General features: G+C 48.5%; 1 protein-coding gene and 2 pseudogenes across 1 annotated transcript; all 3 read left to right on the top strand.

Annotated features, from left to right (window-relative positions):
- Window positions 612-3,081, top strand: LOC108633315 (annotated as a pseudogene).
- On the top strand, window positions 6,293-16,387 carry LOC108633344 (annotated as a pseudogene).
- Window positions 18,513-21,668, top strand: LOC102173834 (granzyme H). The gene is made up of 5 exons (XM_018066527.1): window positions 18,513-18,733; window positions 19,747-19,907; window positions 20,434-20,569; window positions 20,769-21,026; window positions 21,410-21,668. The coding sequence occupies exons 1-5, from the start codon at window positions 18,680-18,682 to the stop codon at window positions 21,551-21,553; spliced, it is 753 nt and encodes a 250-aa protein (XP_017922016.1). The 5' UTR covers window positions 18,513-18,679; the 3' UTR covers window positions 21,554-21,668.

Here is a 22,157-nt window from a genome sequence, read left to right as displayed (position 1 = left end):
GTTCTAAATTCTATATCCTCCAAAAATGTGAGGCTGGAACACTGGCAAGATAGGCAATGGGGCTGCAGTTTGGGCCACATGGGTGAGTCCAGGTCTCGCTGCTCCTAGAGCAAGTGCGGTCTCTGCCTCAACCTTGGCCCCAAGCAGAGCCCCGCGCCATGGTCCTCACGCACGTGTCCTCTGCCCACAGATTCTAGGTCTCCTCCAGCCCCTGAGCTTCCCAAGTACAGGAGCCATGTCGCTGTACCCCTGACTCTCGCCTATTGGGTAGTTCTTCATGCTTTCCCCAGAATCAAAGAAGACCCAAGAGGGGAGAAATGCAGACCCTCATGATTCAGTCACTGAGGGCCTCTGGGGATCCAGCTCCTCCCCTGGCTGCAACACAGCCTCCACTTTCTTGCTGTTCTTCTTGCTCTGTGACTCTGCAGTGGGAGGGCAAGTGAGGTGACTGCCGTTCTCACCTATCCCACAGCAGAGAACATGGGCCCATGTGGCATGCTCACACCCGGCTGGGGGAAGCACAGCTCTGGGGGGTCTGTGGGGGCACTGAGCCTCCCTGCTTCCTTCCCCTGTGCTTTGTCTCTGGAAGGAAGAAGCCCCAGCAGCTCTGACCTGGGCAAATCTTCCGGAGGATGCAGCTACCCCTGCTCCTGATGGCCTTTCTTCTGCCTCCCGGGCTGGGACACGTGAGTGACCGTCCCCATTCCCGACAGGGTAGCCCATCTCACTAAACCTCCGCAGTCCTGGCCCTTCTGCTCAGCTCCAAATTCTGAACCAGCCTCCGTCCAAACTGAGACTACAAGTTCGATGCTGCATAGACATTCAGCAAGGATGGATGGTAGGAAGCAAGCCTTCACTAAAAGCTTAGGTAGCTGTTAGCCTCTCTCTCAAAATCGGGAAAGTGGGCTGTGCATTTGGTGGAGGATGTGAAGCTATAACACACAAGTAAGAAACTTCCTCCCTCCAGCCAGGAAAGGACACCTCAGACAAACCATTCACAGCAAGGGAGTTGTCAGCGGACCTAGCTTAAGAACCAGAGAAACTTGTCAGTTTCCCCGCCCTTCACTCCTGCCCAGGAGAGGAGCCCAGGGTGTGACTGGTCAGAAATGGCTAGATGGCAGCACCCAAAGCTCTCTGGGTGTTGTTACTCTTCCCCAGGCCCCAAGCTGCTCATTTTCTGCCCCACTGTTTTGGGCAGTGTCCTCCCCTATCCCTGTGGTCTTAAATCCCACCAGTACTATCCCCACCAAACCTCAGCCAAAAGCTAATTGGAGGCCATTCACCTGTCAACAGATGTTTACTGAGATCCTGGGATCCATTATGCTCTAGTACATGAGGATTTTAGAAAATCCAACTCCATAAACTTATAGGTGGATTATTAGCAAATGGCACCATCAGGACATTAGCAGAGGCTCAGAGGGGTCCAGGAGACTCCATGAGAATGAGGGCTCATCAGGGGGTCCCATCCATGATCTTCTGGGCTCCACCCTCTGGAAGGCAGTCTTGGGCCCCTCCATATGTGTGTCAATCAGGATGTGGAGAATAATACTGAGGTTTGGGGTTCAGAAAAGGTTATCCCACTGCAGTGAAAACCCGGAGGACTCTCCCCTAGTGTCTGTTGTGCACTGTCGACCCACCTTGACTGCCACCTTCCCGAATCTCCCTTCTAACCATAGCCTCCCCCATCTCCCCCTCTTTCAGCCTTTTCTTTCAGAGGAGATCACTGGGGGCCATGAGGCCAAGCCCCACTCCCGCCCCTACATGGTTTTGGTTCAGTTTCTGGGTGAGATGAGTAGGAAGAGGTGTGGTGGTGTTCTCATACAAAAGGACTTTGTTCTGATGGCTGCTCACTGCAGAGGAAGGTAAGGGGCAGTAACCAGCCTACCCTACCTGAGGTCTGGACAGGGACCCGTCCTCTCCCCAGGAGCTGAGCCCAGGGGTACCCCTCCCTCACCCCAGGATCCTGGAAATCAGGACCACAAGAGCTCATCAAATAAGCCATCTTACGAGCAGGACTAGGGTGATGAAAAGCTGAGAAACAGGACAAGTAAAGTTTTGAGGTCAGTGGGTCGGAGGTGAAAACAAGAGGCAGGGTTGAGAAGGGTCGATCCACAATGGCCAAATAAAGCATCAGAGAAGGATGAGAGTGTGCAGTGAGAGCCAAAACCCAAACTCAGAGTCACTTCACAATATTGCTGAGAAAGCTCCCGGGAGCCCTGCCCTCACGTCCCTGAGAAGCACAGGGCCCAGAGTCACAGCCCAGGACCGTCTGTCACCTCAATTCCCCCTCAGCTGCTGCCCTGCCCTGGAGTCAGCTGCCTGTCACAGCTCCTGGGGTGCATCTCCAGTGACCCCATGATCCCCACACACATGCTCTGCTCTCCGTGCAGCTCAATCATCATCACCCTGGGGCCCACACATCAAACAGCAGGAGAGGACCCAGCAGCCCTTCTGGGTGAGGAGGGCCATCCGCCACCCAGACTATAATCCTGAGAACTTCTCCAACAACATCATGTTACTGCAGGCAAGGAAAACTCCCCACTGGCCCTGCCCTCCTGGGTTCAGATCATTGCCCTCCCAGGATCTCCTGCCCTTTCCTCCCTCCTATCCTGGCTGCCTGACCAGTCCCTGTGGCTCAGGAGAGAGGGCCGACACATCAACGTCACTGCCCTGTCCATGCTTGGGGACCACTGGCTGAGCCAGACTCTTGCCTCTTCCCATAGCTGGAGAGAAAGGCCAAACAGACTGCAGCTGTGAGGCAGCTCCGCCTGCCCACAGCCATGGCCTGCACGAAGCCGGGACAGATGTGCAGTGGGGCCGGCTGGGGGGGAAGGACTCCATAGGCACCTGCCCTAACTCACTGCAGGAGGTAAAGCTGACCACGCAGGAGGATCAAATGTGTGAGTCCCACCTACACTACTATTAGACCAATGCCACCCAGCTATGTACGGGGGACCTAAAGACAAAGAAAGCTTCCTTTAAGGTGAGAAGGACAGTCCACTTTGCTTGGATCTGGGGAGAAGTTTGTTTGCTGAAGATCTGGGACCTGGGGACCGCCTCACCCTCTAGACACCAAGACACATCCTGGGGCTAGTGTGTGAGTATGCTAGTGTGTGAGATGAGTGCAATTGTGTGGCAGTTGCAACATTCTTTGGCCTTGCCTTTCTTTGGGATTGGAATGAAAACTGATCTTTTCCAGTCCTGTGGCCACTGGTGAGTTTTCCAAATTTGCTGACATATGAGTGCAGCACTTTCACAGCATCATCTTTTAGGATTTGAAAGAGCTCAACTGGAATTCTATCACCTCCACTAGCTTTGTTCATTGTGATGCGTCCCACTTAAGAATGGGAAAACTTAGCAATGGAAACAGTGACAGACTTTTTTTTTTGCGGGGGCGGGGGGGGGGGGTCCAAAATCACTGCAGATGGTGATTGTAGCCATGAAATTAAAAGACGCTTGCTCCTTGGAAGAAAAGTTATGACCGACCTAGACAGCTTATTAAAAAAACAGAGACATTACTTTGCCAACAAAGGTCTCACTAGTCAAAACTATGGTTTTTCCAGCAGTCATGTATGGATGTGAGAGTTGGACTATAAAGAAAGCTGAGTGCCAAAGAACTGATGCTTTTGAACTGTGGTGCTGGAAAAGACTCAGGAGAGTTCCTTGGACTGAAAGGAGATCCAAGCAGTCCATCCGAAAGGAAATCAGTCCTGAATATTCATTGGAAGGACTGATGTTGAAGCTGAAACTCCGATACTTTGGCCACCTGATGTGAAGAATTGACTCGTTGGAAAAGCCCTTGATGCTGGGAAAGATTGAAGGCAGGAGGGGAAGGGGTTAACAGAGGATGAGATGGTTGGATGGCATCACCAACTCAATATACATAAGTTTGAGTAAACTCCAGGAGTTGGTGATGGACAGGAAGGCCTGACGTGCTGCAGTCCATGGGGTTGCAAAGAGTTGGACACGACTGAGCAACTGAACTGAATTGAACTGAAGGCCCACTTGTCTTTGTACTCCAAGATGTCTGTCTCTAGATGAGTGATCAAACCATCATGGTTTTCTGGGTCATTAAGGTCTTTGTTGTTATGTTTTTCTGTGTATTCCTGCCACTTCTTCTTAATATCCTCTGCTTCTGTTAGGCCCTTTCTGTTCTTTATTGTTCCCATCTTTGCATGAAATGTTCCCTTGGTATCTCTAATTTTCTTGAAGAGATCTGTAGTCTTCCCATTCTGTTGTTTTCCTCTATTTCTTTGCATTGATCACTTTGGAAGGCTTTATCTCTCCTTGCTATTCTTTGGAACTCTGCATTCAGATGGATGTATCTTTCCTTTTCTCCTTTGCCTTTTGCTTCTCTTCTTTCCTCAGCTGTTTGTAAGGCCTCTTCAGACAACCATTTTGCCTTTTTTGTCTTTCTTCTTCTTGGAATTGGTTTTGATCACCACTTCCTATACAATGTTATGAACCTCCATCCATAGTTCTTTAGGCATTCTATCTATCAAATCTAATCCATTGAGTCTACTTGCCACTTCCACTGTAAAATCTTAAGAGATTTGATGTAGGTCATACCTGAATGACCTACATGTTTTCCCTACTTTCTTCAACTTAAGCCTAAATTTTGCAATATGGAGTTCATGATTTGAGCCACAGTCAGCTCGTGGTCTTGTTTTTGCTGACTGTATAGAGCTTCTCCATTTTCAGCTACAAAGAATATAATCAATCTGATTTCAGCATTGACCATAGAGTGATATCCAGGTGTAGAGTCATCTCTGATGTTGTTGGAAGAGGATGCTTGCTAGGACCACTGTGTTCTCTTGACAAAATTCTGTTAGCTTTTGCCTTGTTTCATTTTGTACTCCAAGGTCAAACTTACTTGTTACTCCAAGTATCTCTTGACTTTCTACTTTTGCATTCCTGTCCCCATGATAAAAAGGACATCTTTATTAGTGCATAGGAATGCAAGGTAGGGGGTTGAGGCAGGGGGGCACTTGTCCACCCTAACAGAAATGAGGGAGATTTACAAAGGTGTAGCTCACCCCATGCAGTGTTCCCTCCCTGCCTCAGAGTATGCAGAGCTCAGAAGCCTGAGAAAGTTTCAGGAGGCCTTCAGTATTCCTAAGCCTCGCTTGAGTGCCTGTCACACTGGGCCCAGGGCCCTGTGCAGCCTCTGGTTTCCTGAGGGCATATCCTCCTTCAGCCCCAAGAGACCTAGAGGGAGCTCTTCCAGCTTGGGCTGAGATAGCTGCTCCCACCTCCATTGCTCGCACATCTGTGTGTGTGTGTGTGAGTGTGTAAATATATTTTTCCCCAAAGGAAAGTCTCTGTGAAGCAATTATTGGTTTCACTGAATCCTAAAGTTTCGAAGGTATCTATAGCCATAGGTTATCGGGTATATTTTTTCTTCTATTTTTCATCGATCCTGAGGTTTTCCTATAGGTACATATTGAGAAAACCAACTTCACTTTTAAAACATGCGCCTTAGAGAGCACTGAGAGGAAGTGGTTTGCTGAACATTAGAATGGAGAGTGAGCGCCAACCGTCACAAAATGTCTTTTGGGTAGAAAGTAACGCATATTCATCAAAACATATTCCTCATAAATGGAACATATTCATCACAGAAAGACAACTAAAACAGAACATATATATCTTAGAAAATAAAAAATACCAAAAATTTCACAATCTTGGATCACCATCATTAATGCTTAAGCATATTTCCTTCCACTACTTTTCTATTTATTCATAAGATGCTCTTGCTTCAACTCCCTGGGATTGGGCTGTTTAGAGCTCCTCAAGCCATCCCTTCCATTCCTCTTTCTTCTGTCCTCATAGTGGTGAGAGTGTTGGGGTCATCTGCACATGTTTAGGATGGCCTGGCCCAGAGACATCAGATATATGGCTCTCTGGACTCTGGACAGAGAATACTTAGTAGGGAGTAAGTATTAGGTGGCCGGTATCTGTTTTCCCTTCACCACTCACCAGTCACCAGCATTTCTGGAAAGGAAGCCCCTCTGACTCACAAATACCCTGACTCTAGTGGGACAGCCCCCTAGGTGAGCTTGAGGGGTGCTGGATACCTCAGCACAACCCAATCATGTCGTCATTGCTGAAGGACCCAGTGATGGTTTGTTCTGTTTCAAATGAATATCAAGTCCAGGACTTTCACTCTAAACTGTAGGATAAGAAAAAATCCCTTTGTTGCTGAATAGTTACATTTAAAGAGGTAATTCTAAACTTGCCAAAAATGTGAGGCTGGAACCTTGGCAAGACAGGAAATGGGGTTGCTGTTTGGGCCATGTGGGTGAGTCCAGGTCTCGCTGCTCCTAGAGCAAGTGCGGTCTCTCCCTCACCCTTGGCCCCGAGCAGAGCCCCGCACCGTGGTCCTCATGCACGTGTCCTCTGCCCGCAGATTCTAGGTCTCCTCCAGCCCCTGGCCCTCTCAAGCACAGGGGCCATGTCACTGTATCCCTGACCCTCACCTACTGCATAATTCTTCATGCTTTCCCCAGAATCAAAGAAGACCCGAGAGGGGAGAAATGCAGACCCTTGTGATTCAGTCACTGAGGGCCTCTGGGGACACAGCTCCTCCCCTGGCTGCAACACAGCCTCCACTTTCTTGTTGTTCTTCTTGCTTTGTGCAGTGGGAGCACAAGTGTGGTGACAGTGTCGTTCTCACCTATCCCACAGCAGAGAACATGGGCACACGTGGCATGCTCCCACCCGCCTGCGGGGAGCACAGCTCTGGGAGTTCGGTGGGGGGCACTGAGCCTCCCCTGCTTCCTTTCCCTGTGCTTTGTGTCTGGAAGGAAGAAACCCCAGCAGCCCTGACTGGGCAGACCTTCTGGAAGATGCAGCCACTCCTGCCACTGATGGCTTTTCTTCTGCCTCCCAGGTGGGACATGTGAGTGACCGTCCCCATTCCTGAGGGTGGAACTCATCTCACTAAACCTCCCGCAGTCCTGACCCTTCTTCTCAGCTCCAATTTCTGAACCAGCTCCCTCCCCAAGCAAGACTACAAGTCTGATGCTGCCTAGACACTCAGCAAGGAGGGGTGGCAGGCAGACAGGAAGGTTTTCACGAAGAGCTTTCATGGATTGCAGTCATTCTCACCACCAGGAAAGTGGGTTGTGCATTTGTTGGAGGATGTGAAGCTACAAAACACAAGTAAGCAAAATTCCTCTCTCCAGCCAGGAAAGGACAACTCAGATAAACCACCCACAGCACAGGAGTTGTCATTGGACCCAGATTAAGAACACATGAAATTTCTCATCATCTGCCACCCCTCACTCCTGCTCAGGAGAGGAGCCCAGGGAGTGTGCTTCCTCCAGCCCAGTACATCATTTCTCATCATGTTCTCAGCATATAAGTGAAATAAGCAGGGTGACAATAAGCAGCCTTAACATGTTCCTTTTCCTATTTGGAACCAGTCTGTTGTTCTATGACCAGTTCTAACTGTTGCTTCCTGACCTGCATATAAGGTTTCTCAAGAGGCAGGTCAGGTGGTCTGGTATTCCCATCTCTTGAAGAATTTTCAGTTTGTTGTGATCCACACAGTCAAAGGCTTTGGCATAGTCAATAAAGCAGAAATAGATGTTTTTCTGGAACTCTCTTGTTTTTTCCATGATCTGGTGGATGATGGCAATTTGATCTCTGGTTCCTCTGCCTTTTCTAAAACGAGCTTGAACATCTGGAATTTCATGGGTCACGTATTGCTTAAGCCTGGCTTGGAGAATTTGAGCATGACTTTACTAGCATATGAGATGAGTGCAATTGTGTGGTAGTTTGAGCATTCTTTGGCATTGCCTTTCTTTGGGATTGGAATGAAAACTGACCTTTTCCAGTCCTGTGGCCACTGCTGAGTTTTCCAAATTTGCTGGCATATTGAGTGCAGCTGTCGGGAGCCACGTAAGGCATTACTGACAAAATGGGGGCACAGCCCCCAACCCCCTCTCCTTTTCCCACAGGCACGGACCCGGGATGAAGGAGTTAGGCCTTGTGATTCTGACTTGTTCTTTCCTTTCTTCAGTTGAGTTGGCTGGAAAAAATGTTAAGGTGCTTATTGTTCTTGAGAGAAGCAAGAGGAAGCACAGAGCCTTCTGCAGCTGTGCCCAGAAAATAATCTATACAGTAACCATTGACATTTGTTCAAGGATCTTTACAGGATGTTACAGGATGAGCATGTAGGCCGCTGCTTGAGGCCATCGGAAGGATTGTTATCTGAGACCTGTTTGTGAGGCAATGTTTATGGCAAAGGAAGTTTGCTGAGTTTAAGGTTTAGGAATAGGTAAGAATAACTAGAAGCCTTTTTAGGAGATAGTGAGCTTAGGATATTAGGGCAAAGCAGGATTTAGAAAGATACGAAATAATCTGAGGAACGTGACATAAGCATGAATTACAATGTAACCACAAGTAAACAGGACTCCGAGAGAATCGCTGGAGCAGGAACTCTGTTTGAAGGGCAACAATGAGATAATAAATCTGGGTCAGGGGGAACTGAAAAGGTCAAACCTCTGACCTAATGCTTTTGTCAAAGTATAAAAGAAGACCTGATGCTTAAAATAAACATGTAATCCCGTACCTCCAGTCAGAGGCTACATCATTCCCCGCCGACACCGCTCACCCTTCAGGCTGATTCCCTGGCTGCTGGAGCTGGACTCCGGCATGCAGCACTTTCACACCGTCATCTTTCAGGATTTGAAATAGCTCAACTGGAATTCCATCACCTCCACTAGCTTTGTTCGTAGTGATGCTTCCTAAGGCCCACTTGACTTCACATTCCAGGATGTCTGGCTCTAGGTGAGTAATCACACCATGGGGATTATCTGGCTCGTGAAGATCTTCATGTACAGTTCTTCTGTGTATTCTTGCTACCTGTTCTTAATTTGTTCTGCTTCTGTTAGATCCCTACCATTTCTGTCCTTTATTGAGCACATCTTTGCATGAAATATTCCCTTGCTATCTCTAATTTTCTGGAAGAGATCTCTAGTCTTTCCCATTCTATTGTTTTCCTCTATTTCTTTGCATTGATCACTGAGGAAGGCTTTCTTATCTCTCCTTACTATTCTTTGGAAAGATGTTCAACATCACTAATTATGAGGTATTAGGTTGGCAAAAAAATAATTGCAACTTCAAACTGAATTTTAAATGATTATAACTAGGCTCAAACACTTCCTTATTAATCAGAATAGTAACCATTACTATCAACACATTTTTGCCACAAGACGCAAGTTTATTTATTTCTGTAAAGTAAAAATCCATGATTCTGGATTTGACCAACTCTCAGAAAGTATTTTCTACCTCCTGCTGGTTGTGGAAGTGCTTTCCCTGAAAAAAGTTGTCGAGATGCTTGAAGAAATGGTAGTCAGTTAGCAAGAGGTCAGGTGAAAATACTGGATGAGGCCAAACTTTGTAGCCCTATTCATTCAACTTTTGAAGAGTCGGTTGTACGATGTGTGATCAGGCATTGTTATGGAGACCAACTGAGCACATTCTGTTGACCACTGCTGGCTGTAGGCATCAGTTTTTGGTGCAGCTCATCTATTTGCTGAGCATGCTTCTCAGACATAACGGTTTCACTTGGATTCAGAAAGCTACAGCGGGTTAGATGGGCAGCAGACAACAGAGCAGTGACTTTGACCCCTTTTTCGGTGCACGTTTGGCTTTGGGACGTGCTCTAGAGCTTCTTCTCGGTTCTACCACTGAGCTGGTGGTCGCCAGTGTCATATAAAACCCACGTTTCATCACAGGTCACAATCCTATCTAGAAATGGTTCGTTGTTGTTGCGTAGAATAAGAGAAGATGACACTTCAAAATGATGATTTTTTTGATTTGCGATCAGCTCATGAGGCACCCACTCATCGAGCTTCTTTACCTTTCCAATTTGTTCCAAATGCTGAACAACCAAAGAATGGTTGACATTGAGTTCTTCGGCAGCTTCTCGTGCAGTTGTAAGAGGATCAGCTTTGATGATGCTCTCACTTGGTACTTGTCAACTTCCAATGGCCGTCCACTGCGCCCCTCATCTTCAAGGCTCTCATCACCTTTGCAAACTTCTTGAACCACTACTGCACTGTACGTTCATTAGCAGTCCTGGGCCAAATGCGTGGTTCATATTGCAAGTTGTCTTTGCTGCTTTACGATCCATTTTGAACCGGAATAAGAAAACCGATCAAGGTGCTTTTTGTGTATCATCATTTCCCTAGTCTGAAATAAAAATAAATAAATAGCAAGTAACAAGTCATTAGCAAAAAAACATAAATCAAGAAATGTGCATTAAAATGACATATGACATAACCATATTTAAGAATGTATTCCAATATCAAACAGCAAAATGCAAAAACTGGGATTCCTTTTGCACCAACCTAATACATGCATATCAAAATCACAATATTACCACACACATCTTAGAATAACTACTCTCAGAAAGACAACAAATGATAAGTGTTAACAGGATGCGTTGAAAAGACAAAGCCAGTATACTGTTGTTAGGAATATAAATTAGTCCAGCCTCCAAAGAAAACAGTACCAAATTTCCTCAAGCACTTAAAAATAGAATTACCATAGGATTCAGCAATTCCACACCTGGGTATATATCCAAAGTAAAGAAAAGCACTAATTCAATAAGTCATTAATATATGCACCCCAATGTTCAAAGAAGCATTATTTACAAAAGCCAAGCTATGAAATCAAGCTCGGCACCATTAACAGAGGAATGGAGGGAGATGGGGTAGCATATATATACACACAACAGTGTATACTCAGCCGTGAAACAGCGAAACTTCTCCATTTGCAGCAACATGCATGGACCTGGAAAGTATTAAGTTTACTGAACTCAGACAGAGAAGGAAAACTACTACACATTTTCACTTATATGTGGAATCTAAACTATAAAACAGTTGAACCAATTTAACAAAATAGAAACAGACTCATAGACACAGAGAACAAATTAGTGGTTACCAGAGGGGAGTGGGTGGTGACAGAGACAAGATAGTCGAAGGGGATTAAGAGGTACAAACCAGTAGGTGTCAAATAACTAAGATGCATGGATATAATGGACAGCACTGGGAATGTAGTCAATACTATATGATAACTTTATATGGAGTAAAAACTATAAAAATATGGGATACTACATTGTACACCAGAAACTAACACTGTGAGTTACTATACTTTAATTTTTAAAAAGTGACTAAATGGAAAAGAATTTATATCAGTTTCTTACATCGATTATTGACTATTTAAGGCAAAATAGTATTTAAGGCATATAGTGGAGAAATGTATGACAAAGATAACGCAAAGGGTGAGAAGGAAGACAAGTGAAATATACCATTACGAGGTTCTCATATGAGTGAAAATAAAAGTGAAAGTATTAGTTGCTCAGCCCTGTCTGATTCTTTGCAGCCTCGTAGACTATAGCTGCCAGGCTCCTCCATCCATGGGATTTCCCAGGCAAGAATACTGGAGTGGGTAGCCGTTCCCTTCTCCAGGGGATCTTCCCAAGCCAGGGGTCAAACCCAGACCTCCAGCATTACAGGCAGATTTTTTACCATCTGACCCACAGGGGAAGCTGAAGGCATATCCTTCAGTGTAACAACTGAAATAATATATAGATGTATAGTGGAGAGCCAATAAAGAAGCCAAAATGAGACATAACAAAATAGAGTAGAAAAGCAGGGCAAAAGAACAGAGAATAAATCACACTGAGTTCCAGAAAGACCTTTCATAGCTTTTAGTCTGATAGACTAACCTTCTTCCTTATTATACATTTTTCATTTGGACAAAATTTCCCTCGTGATTCTTTCATGTTTATTTTCCACATAAATGTTAGAAATTGTCTAGAACTTGTGGACCACTAGGAGAAAAAATTCAATAGGTTTCTTTTAAAAATCCCATTATATACATTATTTGTATAACCATATTCATATATTAACTTGGGAGAATCAGTACATTTTGGTGTAGATCTATTGTACTCTACTTTCCTGGTGGGTAGGGAAAGTGGTGGCTCACATGGTAAAGCGTCTGCCTACAATGCGGGAGACCCGGGTTCAATCCCTGGGTTGGGAAGACCCTCTGGAGGAGGAAATGGTAACCCACTCCAGTATTCTTACCTGAAGAATCCCATGAACGGAGGAGCCTGGTGGGCTACAGTCCACGGGGCGGCAAAGAGTCGGACACGACTGAGCGATCTCACTTGCACTTTCATTCTGTGTATTCGAGAAGTAAGAATATCTTGCTGTGTCTAAAGACTTTTCTTGTGTTTTTCAGAAGCAGGTTAACATTTTGCATGAATAGGTTTTCCACAGTTCTGCTTAAGTTTTTCCTCAGCCTCATACCTATATTTGGTACTACTGTAACAGATTTTCTTGTAAATTATATCTGAAAACAGGTTATTATTCTATATGTGAAAGGTACAGATTTCCTTTTAAATTGGAAACAATCTCAAGCTCATAGGTAAATTGCAATCACGATTCAAAAAGTTTTCCTCTCCAGAACCGTTTGCTAGTATCAGTTACTGAAACAGCATTCTATTGCTTCTCAAATACTATAGAATGTAATTCCTACAAACAAGGACATATGTAGCCACCATCCAACCTTCAGACCCAGGAAGTTAACACTGATGCCACAATCATCATCTAATCCTCAATGAAAAACCTAGCTCAGTAGCCTTAATAAGTTGACTTATCTGATCAGCATCTGCAGAGATGTATATAACCCATCTCTCACCCATCATCCCCAAGGGCATCCCCTGATTCCCACGCCCCAGAATCTGGTGATGCACATTAGGGAGCCCCCTACCACCAATGCCCACCTCACCCTATTTGTCCTGCTCTGATAAATCCCACATGGTTGCCCCCACCCCCAAGAAGGCCCCTAAACACCCTTGCTCAGAAACCATGCAAACCTGTGTGAACACCCTCCTTATCCCACGTGGGCATTGAATCTCCACTTCACGTGTATTGTTACCTGATCCGGGATGCCCAATGCAGGGTGCAGGGTGAGAAGTGTGTCCACACAGGAGAGAGGCCAGGGGTGAACACATGCTCACCCCACATGGGCTTGGCTTGGACACCACACCCTGGTTAACTGTGGCTCCCCTGCCAGAATCCGTATTGACAGTGGGCTTTGTTTCTTAATCCAAGGTTTCATTGCTTTAGAAGAGACTTGAGATCAAGGTGTTTAGGCCCCATGATGTTTTCAGTTCCATGACTCTCTCCACGTTTTCCTTTATTGGGACATGACCAGGATAATTTGGTTAGCAAATTGTACTGGGACATCAGAATGCCATTCTCTGGGTAGTGGTGGGGGAATTCTGCTTAGCCTCCCTGGCACCCATTCTCACTTCACGGGGAACTCCCATCCCACAGGCTCTTCTTCCTTGACTGCAACACTCCTGCTGGGAGATGAAATCTCGGGCCCTTCCTGTTTAATCTGCTGGGAGCTCTTGATTGCCTCAAACAGAGGGACATGGTAGAATCGATGCCATAGGACATCAAAAGTGAGGTAACCAGAAGAGCCCAGCTTGTGCCTGGCTTGTTTCTTAGCAGATGCTTATTCGGGAGAAAGCCAACAACATGTCATGTGTGAGGGAGACTGACAATCCCAGAGACAGAGGTGACTTGAGGTGCCTGATGGAGAGAAACCAACATGCCCAGTGAACAGCCAGCACCATCCACTGGGCATGAGTGAGCAAGACATCAGTAATTCAGCATCAAGGCTTCAAACCTCCCTGATACCAGGAGGAGCAGAGGAGTGCTATCCGCACTGTATCCTGACCAAAATGCAGATTCATGGGTGAAACAATACTGCTGTTTTGAAAAAAAAAGAAAAAAAAAAAAACCACTCACTTATTTTTCACACCATGGTTCTCACCATCCTGTTTGACCCTGCGGGTTTTGTCTCCTCCACCAGAAGTGAGAGATCTTACCTCCAAATTTCTCATAAAAAGAGGCCTCAACACACAATCACCCTTGTGATCAAAGAGAACCACGGAAATGAAGACATTCTAAGTCATGAATCTCTCATCATGGGACCCAGAATGATGGGGCTCAAAGATCTGGTATTTGTTGATGCAACGTCTCACTACTTCTACTTGTAGTGATTTTCTTGCTTTCTGCTGAGTGATGGCACTAAGCCAAGATCTTATGGGTGCTTCTGTGGTGACCACTAAGTACACTCTCCACTCAGACCCCAGGACCTGATCAGACAGAAGTGTGAGGCTTCAGAGAAATCTCCAGTGATAAAAGCCACAACATGGGAGGAGACACTGGTTAAAAGACGGAAGTAGCAGCTGCTCAGAGCTGGGCAGCTTTCCTGCAGAAATGGTCCTGCTCCTGGTCCTGCTCCTGCTGGCCCTTCTTCTGTCCCCCACTGGGGAGGCAGGTGAGTAACAGTCCCACCCTCAGAGGCCCAGTCCCTCCCCACATACACAGACCTGCTCAGATGCTACACTCATACACAGCCTCGTTCTGGCCCATCTTCAGGAACTTTTCTAACTCAGGTCAAAGACAAGCAAATATGGACCCATCTCCCCTCTCTACCCTTGGCTGCATGAGCACAGTGGGTAGGCTGGTGTCTTTCTTTCAGCGAAGATTATCGGGGGCCATGAGGCCAAGCCTCACTCCAGTCCCTATATGATGTATCTTCAAATACAGACTGCAGATAAAACTTTGATCTCTAGGGATTTCCTCATGTGTGAGGACTTTGTACTAACCGCAGCTTGCTGCCAGGGAAGGTGAGGAGCAGTACCCAGGTCCCCATCCCTCTGTTGACTCCTCCCAGGGAACAATCTTCTCAGGGGCTGCAGACCTAGGCCACCAGGTAAGGAAAGAAGTTCTTCGGAGGACAGGTGAGCTTTGGCCAGAGAAGGACAGGTCAATGCCACTGATGCATGGAGAGAGGGTCTGATCTAACATAATATTGAAGGAAGCCAGTGTTGCACCCTGGAGCCCAGAGTGCATGTGTGAAAAATTGACATTTTCCTAGACACAGTCAAACTTGTGCAGGATTGAACACCTTCCGTGGACTCCAGGAACTACTACCCTGCCCAGGCTGCATGGAAGCAGACAGCACAGAGATGCTCAGCTCCAAGGCCCATCCCCTAGAATTCTCCCCTCCCTAAGTCCTGCCCTGTCCCAAGCATTCCTTCAGGTTCCTGGCCTGTGTCTCCTGTGACTCCCTTTCCCTCTCTGCAGTCTTTGCAGGTCAATAAACGTCACCCTAGGGGCACATAACATCATGGACCGAGAGAGGACCCAGCAGGTCATCCAAGTGAGAAAAGCCATCCCCCACCCTGAGTATAATGATGAGACTGGGGCCAACGACATCATGTTACTGCAGGTGGGACACGTGGCTGCACTGACTCTGGACACTTCCTTCCTGGGGTTCTGCATCCCCCATGACCTCATTCTAGACCCTGCAGGTCTGGAGACTGCAGGACAGTCGTGGGGTTGCCTTCTGTCTCAGGGTTGTGAAGAAGGCAACCCCTCGACTGTCCTGCAATCTCTGTGGGCCATCAGTAGGTAACAATGCCTTTCTTCTGCTTTCAGCTGATGAGGAAGGCGAATATGACCACTGCTGTGAGCCCCATCAGTCTGCCCAGGGACTGCGATACATTCAATCCAGGGATGCTATGCAGTGTGGCTGGCTGGGGATGTCTTGGTGTGGATATACCCCGCCCAAATAAACTACAAGAGGTAGAGCTTGAAGTCCAAAGGGCAGAGAAATGAACCTCTCGCCACCCATATTACAGCACCACCACCCAGATATGTGCAGGGGACCTGAGAGAGAGCAAGAGTTCCTTTAAGGTGAGCTCCCCAGTGTCATCCATGCAAAGCCTTGCTCTCTGGATTGGGGCAACGGGAGCAAGCTCTTTCCTGTGTCCCCAGCCTGTCCTCCGATCTGGTGTCTGTCTGAGGTCCCTGGGGGATGGATATTGCCTCAAAGTCACATATGGGCAGAGGTTTCCTGTGGGAGGAGGCGGATTGTCAGGGCCAGATTGAAACCTCAGGACCAACGAGACCCTTTTATCAACCAGGGCATCTAACAGAGACCACCCATCCTAGGGTGGCAGGGAGACCAGACCTGAAGAAGGTGAGCCCAGCCCTTGCTCTCTCTGCCCACAGGGTGACTCCGGGGGCCCGCTCGTGTGTAATGGTGTGGCCCAGGGCATTGTGTCCTTTGGAAAAACGGATGGTACGACTCCACATGTCTACACCAGAATCTCCAGCTTTCTGTCCTGGATCCAGACAACAATGACAGAGGACAAATGGCAGGGATCAGACTGAGGTGCCCCTGGTATAGTCCCCTCCATTTTCCCTGGGATTGGAAGCCTTGGTCAAAGTGGGTGGAGGAGGGCTGTCTGGAACTTAATAAACTTTCATCTCTTGAGCAGAAATCACTGATTCCTCCTTTATTTGCATATTCGTTAGGTACCTACTATGTCAGGGAAACATCTGTTCACTGCTGCACTGACAGCCAGCTCCCTCCAGTCACACGTCCCCAGTGCCAGCTCCCCCTCCAGGCTGCCCATGAGCTCCATCAGAGAAGGGAGACCCCTCTCAGGAATACACAACCCCCTTCTTGACAACTCTTGTGTCTCATCCATACGCCTTCTTCCTCGTCCACACCTACTCCCCTCCCCACCATCCCAGTGCCCTGGGGTAAAACAAGAGAATCCAGATTTGGAAGGAGGGCCACGTGAGGCTGAGGGTTGAGGTGGGGGGCACTTGTCCACCCTAACAGAATTGGGGGAGGTTTACAAAGGTGTAGCTCACCCCATGCAGTGTTCCCTCCCTGCATCAGAGCAGGCAGAGCTCAGAAGCCTGAGAAAGCTTCAGGAGGCCTTCAGTATTCCTAGGCCCAGCTTGAGTGCCTGTCACAGCCCTGTCTGGGAGTCCTGGGCACAGGGCCCTGTGCAGCCTCTGGTGTCCTGAGGGCATATCCTCCTTCAGCCCCAAGGGACCGTGAGGGAGCTCTTCCACCTTGGGCTGAGCCAACCACTCCCCACCTTCATCATTCCCACTTGTGTTTATGTATGAATATATTTATCTCCAAAGGAAACTCACTCTAAAGAAAATCATTGGTTTCAAGGTATCCTAAAGTTTCAGAGAGTATCTATAGCCTATAGTTATTGGGTACATTTCTTCCTGCATTTTTTTTTCAATTGCTGAAGTTTTGATGCAAGGTTCAGAAGAGCAACCTCAGTTTTAAGACATGCAGCTTAGAGAGGGGTTAAGAGGAGTGGTTTGCTGAACATTTGAATGGAGAGTGAGCTTCAACTATTGCAAAATGTGTTCTGGCAGAAAGTAACACATATTCATCAAAATATATTCCTCATAAATGGAACATGCTCAACATGGTGCGTGCAAGGGTGCGAAGTTACTGCAGGCGTGTCAGATTCTTTGTGACCCTATGACTGTCGCCCTCCAGGCTCCTCTGCCCATTCATCACAGAAAGACAACTAAATACAGCACATATGGATAAGAAAATAAACGCAGCGCAGTCCCTCCACCCCCAGATCACCGTCAGTAATGCGGAGGCACATTTCCTTCCACCGTTTTCCTATTTATTCATAAGATGCTCTTGCTTCAACTCCCTTGGGGTTGGGTTGTTTAGAGCTCCTCATGCCGTCCTTTCCATTCCTCTCTCTTCTGTCCTCATACTGGGGAGAGTGTTGGGTCATCTGCACATGGTTAGGATGGCCAGGCCCAGAGACATCTGAGACGTGGCTCTCTGGACTCTGGACAGAGAATACTTAGTGGGGAGTAAGGATGAGATGATGGGCATCTGTTTCCCCTTCCCCACTCACCAGTCACCAGCATTGCTGGAGAGGAAGCCCCTCCTGACTCACAAACACCCTGATTCGGGTGGGACAGCCCCCAGGTGAGCTTGAGGGGCACTGAATACCTCAGCACAACCCAATCCTGTCCCTCATTGCCGAAGGACCCAGTGATGGTTTGTTCTGTTTCAGTGAATATGAAGTCCAGGACTTTCGTTCAAAACTTTCAGATAAGAAAGGCTCTCTTTGTTACAGAATATTTATATTTAAACAAGAGATTCTAAATGCTCCAAAAATGTGAGGCTGGAACCCTGCAAGACAGGAAATGGGGCTGCTGTTTGGGCCACTGGGTGAGCCCAGGTCTCACTGCTCCTCGAGCAAGTGTGGTCTCTGCCTCACCCTTGGCCCCAAGCAGAGCCCCGCACCGTGGTCCTCACGCACGTGTCCTCTGCTCACAGATTCTAGGTCTCCTCCAGCCCCTGAGCTTCCCAAGTACAGGAGCCATGTCCCTGTATCCCTGACCCTCACCTATTGGGTAGTTCTTCATGCTTTCCCCAGAATCAAAGAAGACCCAAGAGGGGAGAAATGGAGACCCTCGTGATTGAGTCACTGAGCGCCTCTGGGGATCCAGCTCCTCCCCTGGCTGCAACACAGCCTCCACTTTCTTGCTGTTCTTCTTGCTCTGTGACTCTGCAGTGGGAGGGCATGTGTGGTGACAGCCGTTCTCACCTATCCCACAGCAGAGAACATGGGCCCACGTGGCATGCTCACACCCGGCTGGGGGAAGCACAGCTCTGCAGCTCTGGGAGGTCTGTGGGGGCACTGAGCCTCCCCTGCTTCCTTCCCCTGTGCTTTGTGTCTGGAAGGAAGAAGCCCCAGCAGCTCTGACCTGGGCAAATCTTCTGGAAGATGCAGCTACCCCTGCTCCTGATGGCCTTTCTTCTGCCTCCCGGGCTGGGACACGTGAGTGACCGTCCCCATTCCCTACAGGGTAGCCAATCTCACTAAACCTCTGCAGTCCTGGCCCTTCTGCTCAGCTCCAATTTCTGAACCAGGTCCCATCCCAACTGAGACTACAAGTTCTATGCTGCATAGACATTCAGCAAGGATGGATGGTAGGAAGCAAGCCTTCACTGAAAGCTTCTGTAGCTCTTAGCCTCTCTCAGCACCGAGAAAGCGGGCTGTGCATTTGGTGGAGGATGTGAAGCTACAACACACTAGTCAGAAACTTCTTCCATCCAGCCAGGAAAGGGCACCTCAGACAAACCATTCACAGCAAGGGAGTTGTCAGTGGACCCAGATTAAGAACCAGAGAAACTTGTCAGTTTCCCCACCCTTCACTCCTGCCCAGGAGAGGAGCCCAGGGTGTGACTGGTCAGAAATGGCTAGATGGCAGCACCCAAAGCTCTCTGGGTGTCGTTACTCTTCCCCAGGCCCCAAGCTGTTCATTTTCTGCCCCCCACTGTCTTGGGCAGTGTCCTCCCCTATCCCTTTGGTCTTAAATCCAAACAGTACTATCCCCACCAAACCCCAGCCAAAAGCTAATTGGAGGCCATTCACGTGTCCAGTCAACAGATATTTACTGAGATCCTGGGATGCATTATGCCCTAGAACATGAGGATTTTAGAAAATCCAACTCCATAAACCCATAGGTGGAAAATGGTACCATCTGGACATTAGCAGAGGCTCAGAGGGGTCCAGGAGACTCCATGAGAGTGAGGGCTCATCAGGGGTCCCATCCATGATCTTCTGGGCTCCACCCTCTGCAAAGCAGTCTCGGGGCCCTCCATATGTGCGTGTGAATCAGGATGGCGAGATTAATACTGAGGTTTGGGGTTCAGAAAATGTTATCCCATTGCAGTGAGAACCTGGGGGACTCTCCCCTAGTGTCTGTTGGGCACTGTTGACCCACCTTGACTGCCACCTTCCCGAATCTCCCTTCTAACCATAGCCTCCCCCATCTCCCCATCTTTCAGCCTTTTCTTTCAGAGGAGATCATTGGGGGCCATGAGGCCAAGCCGCACTCCCGCCCCTACATGGCTTTGGTTCAGTTTCTGAAGGAGAAGGTTTGGGTGAAGTGTGGCGGTGTTCTCATACAAAAGGACTTTGTTCTGACGGCTGCTCACTGCAGAGGAAGGTGAGGGGCAGTAGCCAGCCTACCCTACCTGAGGCCTGGACAGGGACCTGTCCTCTCCCCAGGAGCTGAGCCCAGGGGTACCCCTCCCTCACCCCAGGATCCTGGAAATCAGGACCACAAGAGCTCATCAAATAAGCCATCTTATGAGCAGGACTAGGGTGATGAAAAGCTGAGAAACAGGACAAGTAAAGTTTTGAAGTCAGTGGGTTGGAGGTGAGAACAAGAGGCAGGTGTGAGAAGGGTCGATCCACAATGGCCAAATAAAGCATCAGAGAAGGATGAGAGTGTGCAGTGAGAGCCAAAACCCAGACTCAGAGTCACTTCACAATATTGCTGAGAAAGCTCCCGGGAGCCATGCCCTCACGTCCCTGAGACGCACAGGGCCGTCACTCAACCCAGGACCGTCTGTCACCTCAATTCCCCCTCAGCTGCTGCCCTGCCCTGGAGTCAGCTGCCTGTCACAGCTCCTGGGCTGTATCTCCGGTGACCCCATGATCCCTACACCCCTGCTCTGCTCTCCATGCAGCTCAATCAACGTCACCCTGGGGGCCCACAACATCAAACAGCAGGAGAGGACCCAGCACGCCATCAGGGTGAAGAGGGCCATCCGCCACCCAGACTATAATCCTGAGAACTTCTCCAACAACATCATGTTACTGCAGGCAAGGAAAACTCCCCACTGGCCCTGCCCTCCTGGGATCACATCACAGATCTCCCAGGATCTCCTGCCTCTTTCTTCCTTCCCATCCTGGCCACCTGACCAGTCTCAGGGGAGGTGAGAGATGGGGTCCATGCAGCCTCATCATGGCATCCAGGCCAGACGACCACCGGCTGAGCCAGACTCTCGTCTCTTCCCATCAGCTGGAGAGAAAGGCCAAGCAGACGTCAGCTGTGAAGCCCCTTAGTCTGCCCAAGGCCAAGGCCCGGGTGAAGCCAGGACAGGTGTGCAGTCTGGCCGGCTGGGGGCAGGTGGCCCCGGGCACTCCAGCCACCACCCTGCAGGAGGCAGAGCTGACAGTGCAGGAGGATCGGGTGTGTGAATCCCTCTACCCCAGTCACTACAGCCGGGCCACCCAGATTTGTGTTGGGGACCCAAAGAAAGTGAAGACCGGCTTCAAGGTCAGTTTTCCTGCATCTAAGCACACAGACCTGGGAGGTATGGGTAGGGCAGAGGCCGTATCTTCATCCTCAGCTAAGAGCTTTGACAGCCTGCTCCTTGAATCCAACGTTTTGCCTTTTTTTTTCCTGAGTTGGTCAGGAAGCATCAGTCATCCCACAGCTTTCTTATCACCAGAGTTTCCAGGAGAAAATTTCACAGAAAGGTAGACTTGAGTCCAGCTGCTAAGAACAGTCAGAGTCAGGCTGGAGCCCCAGGACCAGGATGTGACCAGGCCTCCCTGGGCCTGGGTCTTCCCCACAGCCCCTGGCTGAGACCACCCAGCCCCGGCAGCAGAGAAGACAGAGCAAGGAGGCCTGCTCAGCCCTTATCTCTCTGCCCACAGGGTGACTCCGGTGGACCCCTCGTGTGTAAAAAAGTGGTCCATGGTATTTTCTCCTATGGAAAGGCGAATGGGAAACCTCCAGGAATCTTCACCCAGGTCTCACACTTCCTGCCCTGGATAAAGAGAACAATGAAGCAGCTCTAACAGCAGCTTGAGACTGACCTTTCTCTGCACTGACCACTGTCCTGGGGCAGCAACAAGAATCCCATAGGGATTGGCAGTGGGATCACAGGGCCATAATAAATGGGATCTCTAAAGCAATGGTGACTGAATTCCTATTTATTCGTGGAACCACCTCAATGCATAACCACGAGGCTCCAGGGCGCCCTCTGCTGTCAGTTCTGGGTTTTACTTCCTCCTTCCTTCCTAGCCCTCTGCTTCTGCTAAGTCGCTAAGTCGTGTCCCACTCTTTGCGACCCCATGGACTGTGGCCTGCCAGGCTCCTCTGTCCATGGGATTTACCAGGCACAAACACTGGAGTGGGTTGCCATTTCCTTCTCCAGGGGATCTTCCCGACCCAGGGATCGAATCCGCGTCTCTTGCATCTCCTGCTTGGCAGGCAAATTCTTTACCACTAAGCCACCCTAGGCCTCACTCCTCCCTAAATCCCATGCTGTCTGTATAGAATCTCATTGATTCCTCAATGAGAAATCATTGAGAAAATGATCTGGTGCTTAGCCAAAGCAAGAAAATCTCTTTGGTGCTTAGCCTTCCGCCAGGGATGAATCTAAAGGGCAATTCCTTAAAA

Source organism: Capra hircus, chromosome 21 (assembly GCF_001704415.2).
Source record: "Capra hircus breed San Clemente chromosome 21, ASM170441v1, whole genome shotgun sequence".
In the NCBI taxonomy this organism is placed as follows: Eukaryota; Metazoa; Chordata; class Mammalia; order Artiodactyla; family Bovidae; genus Capra; species Capra hircus.
This window is presented reverse-complemented; position numbering and strand designations above follow the sequence as displayed.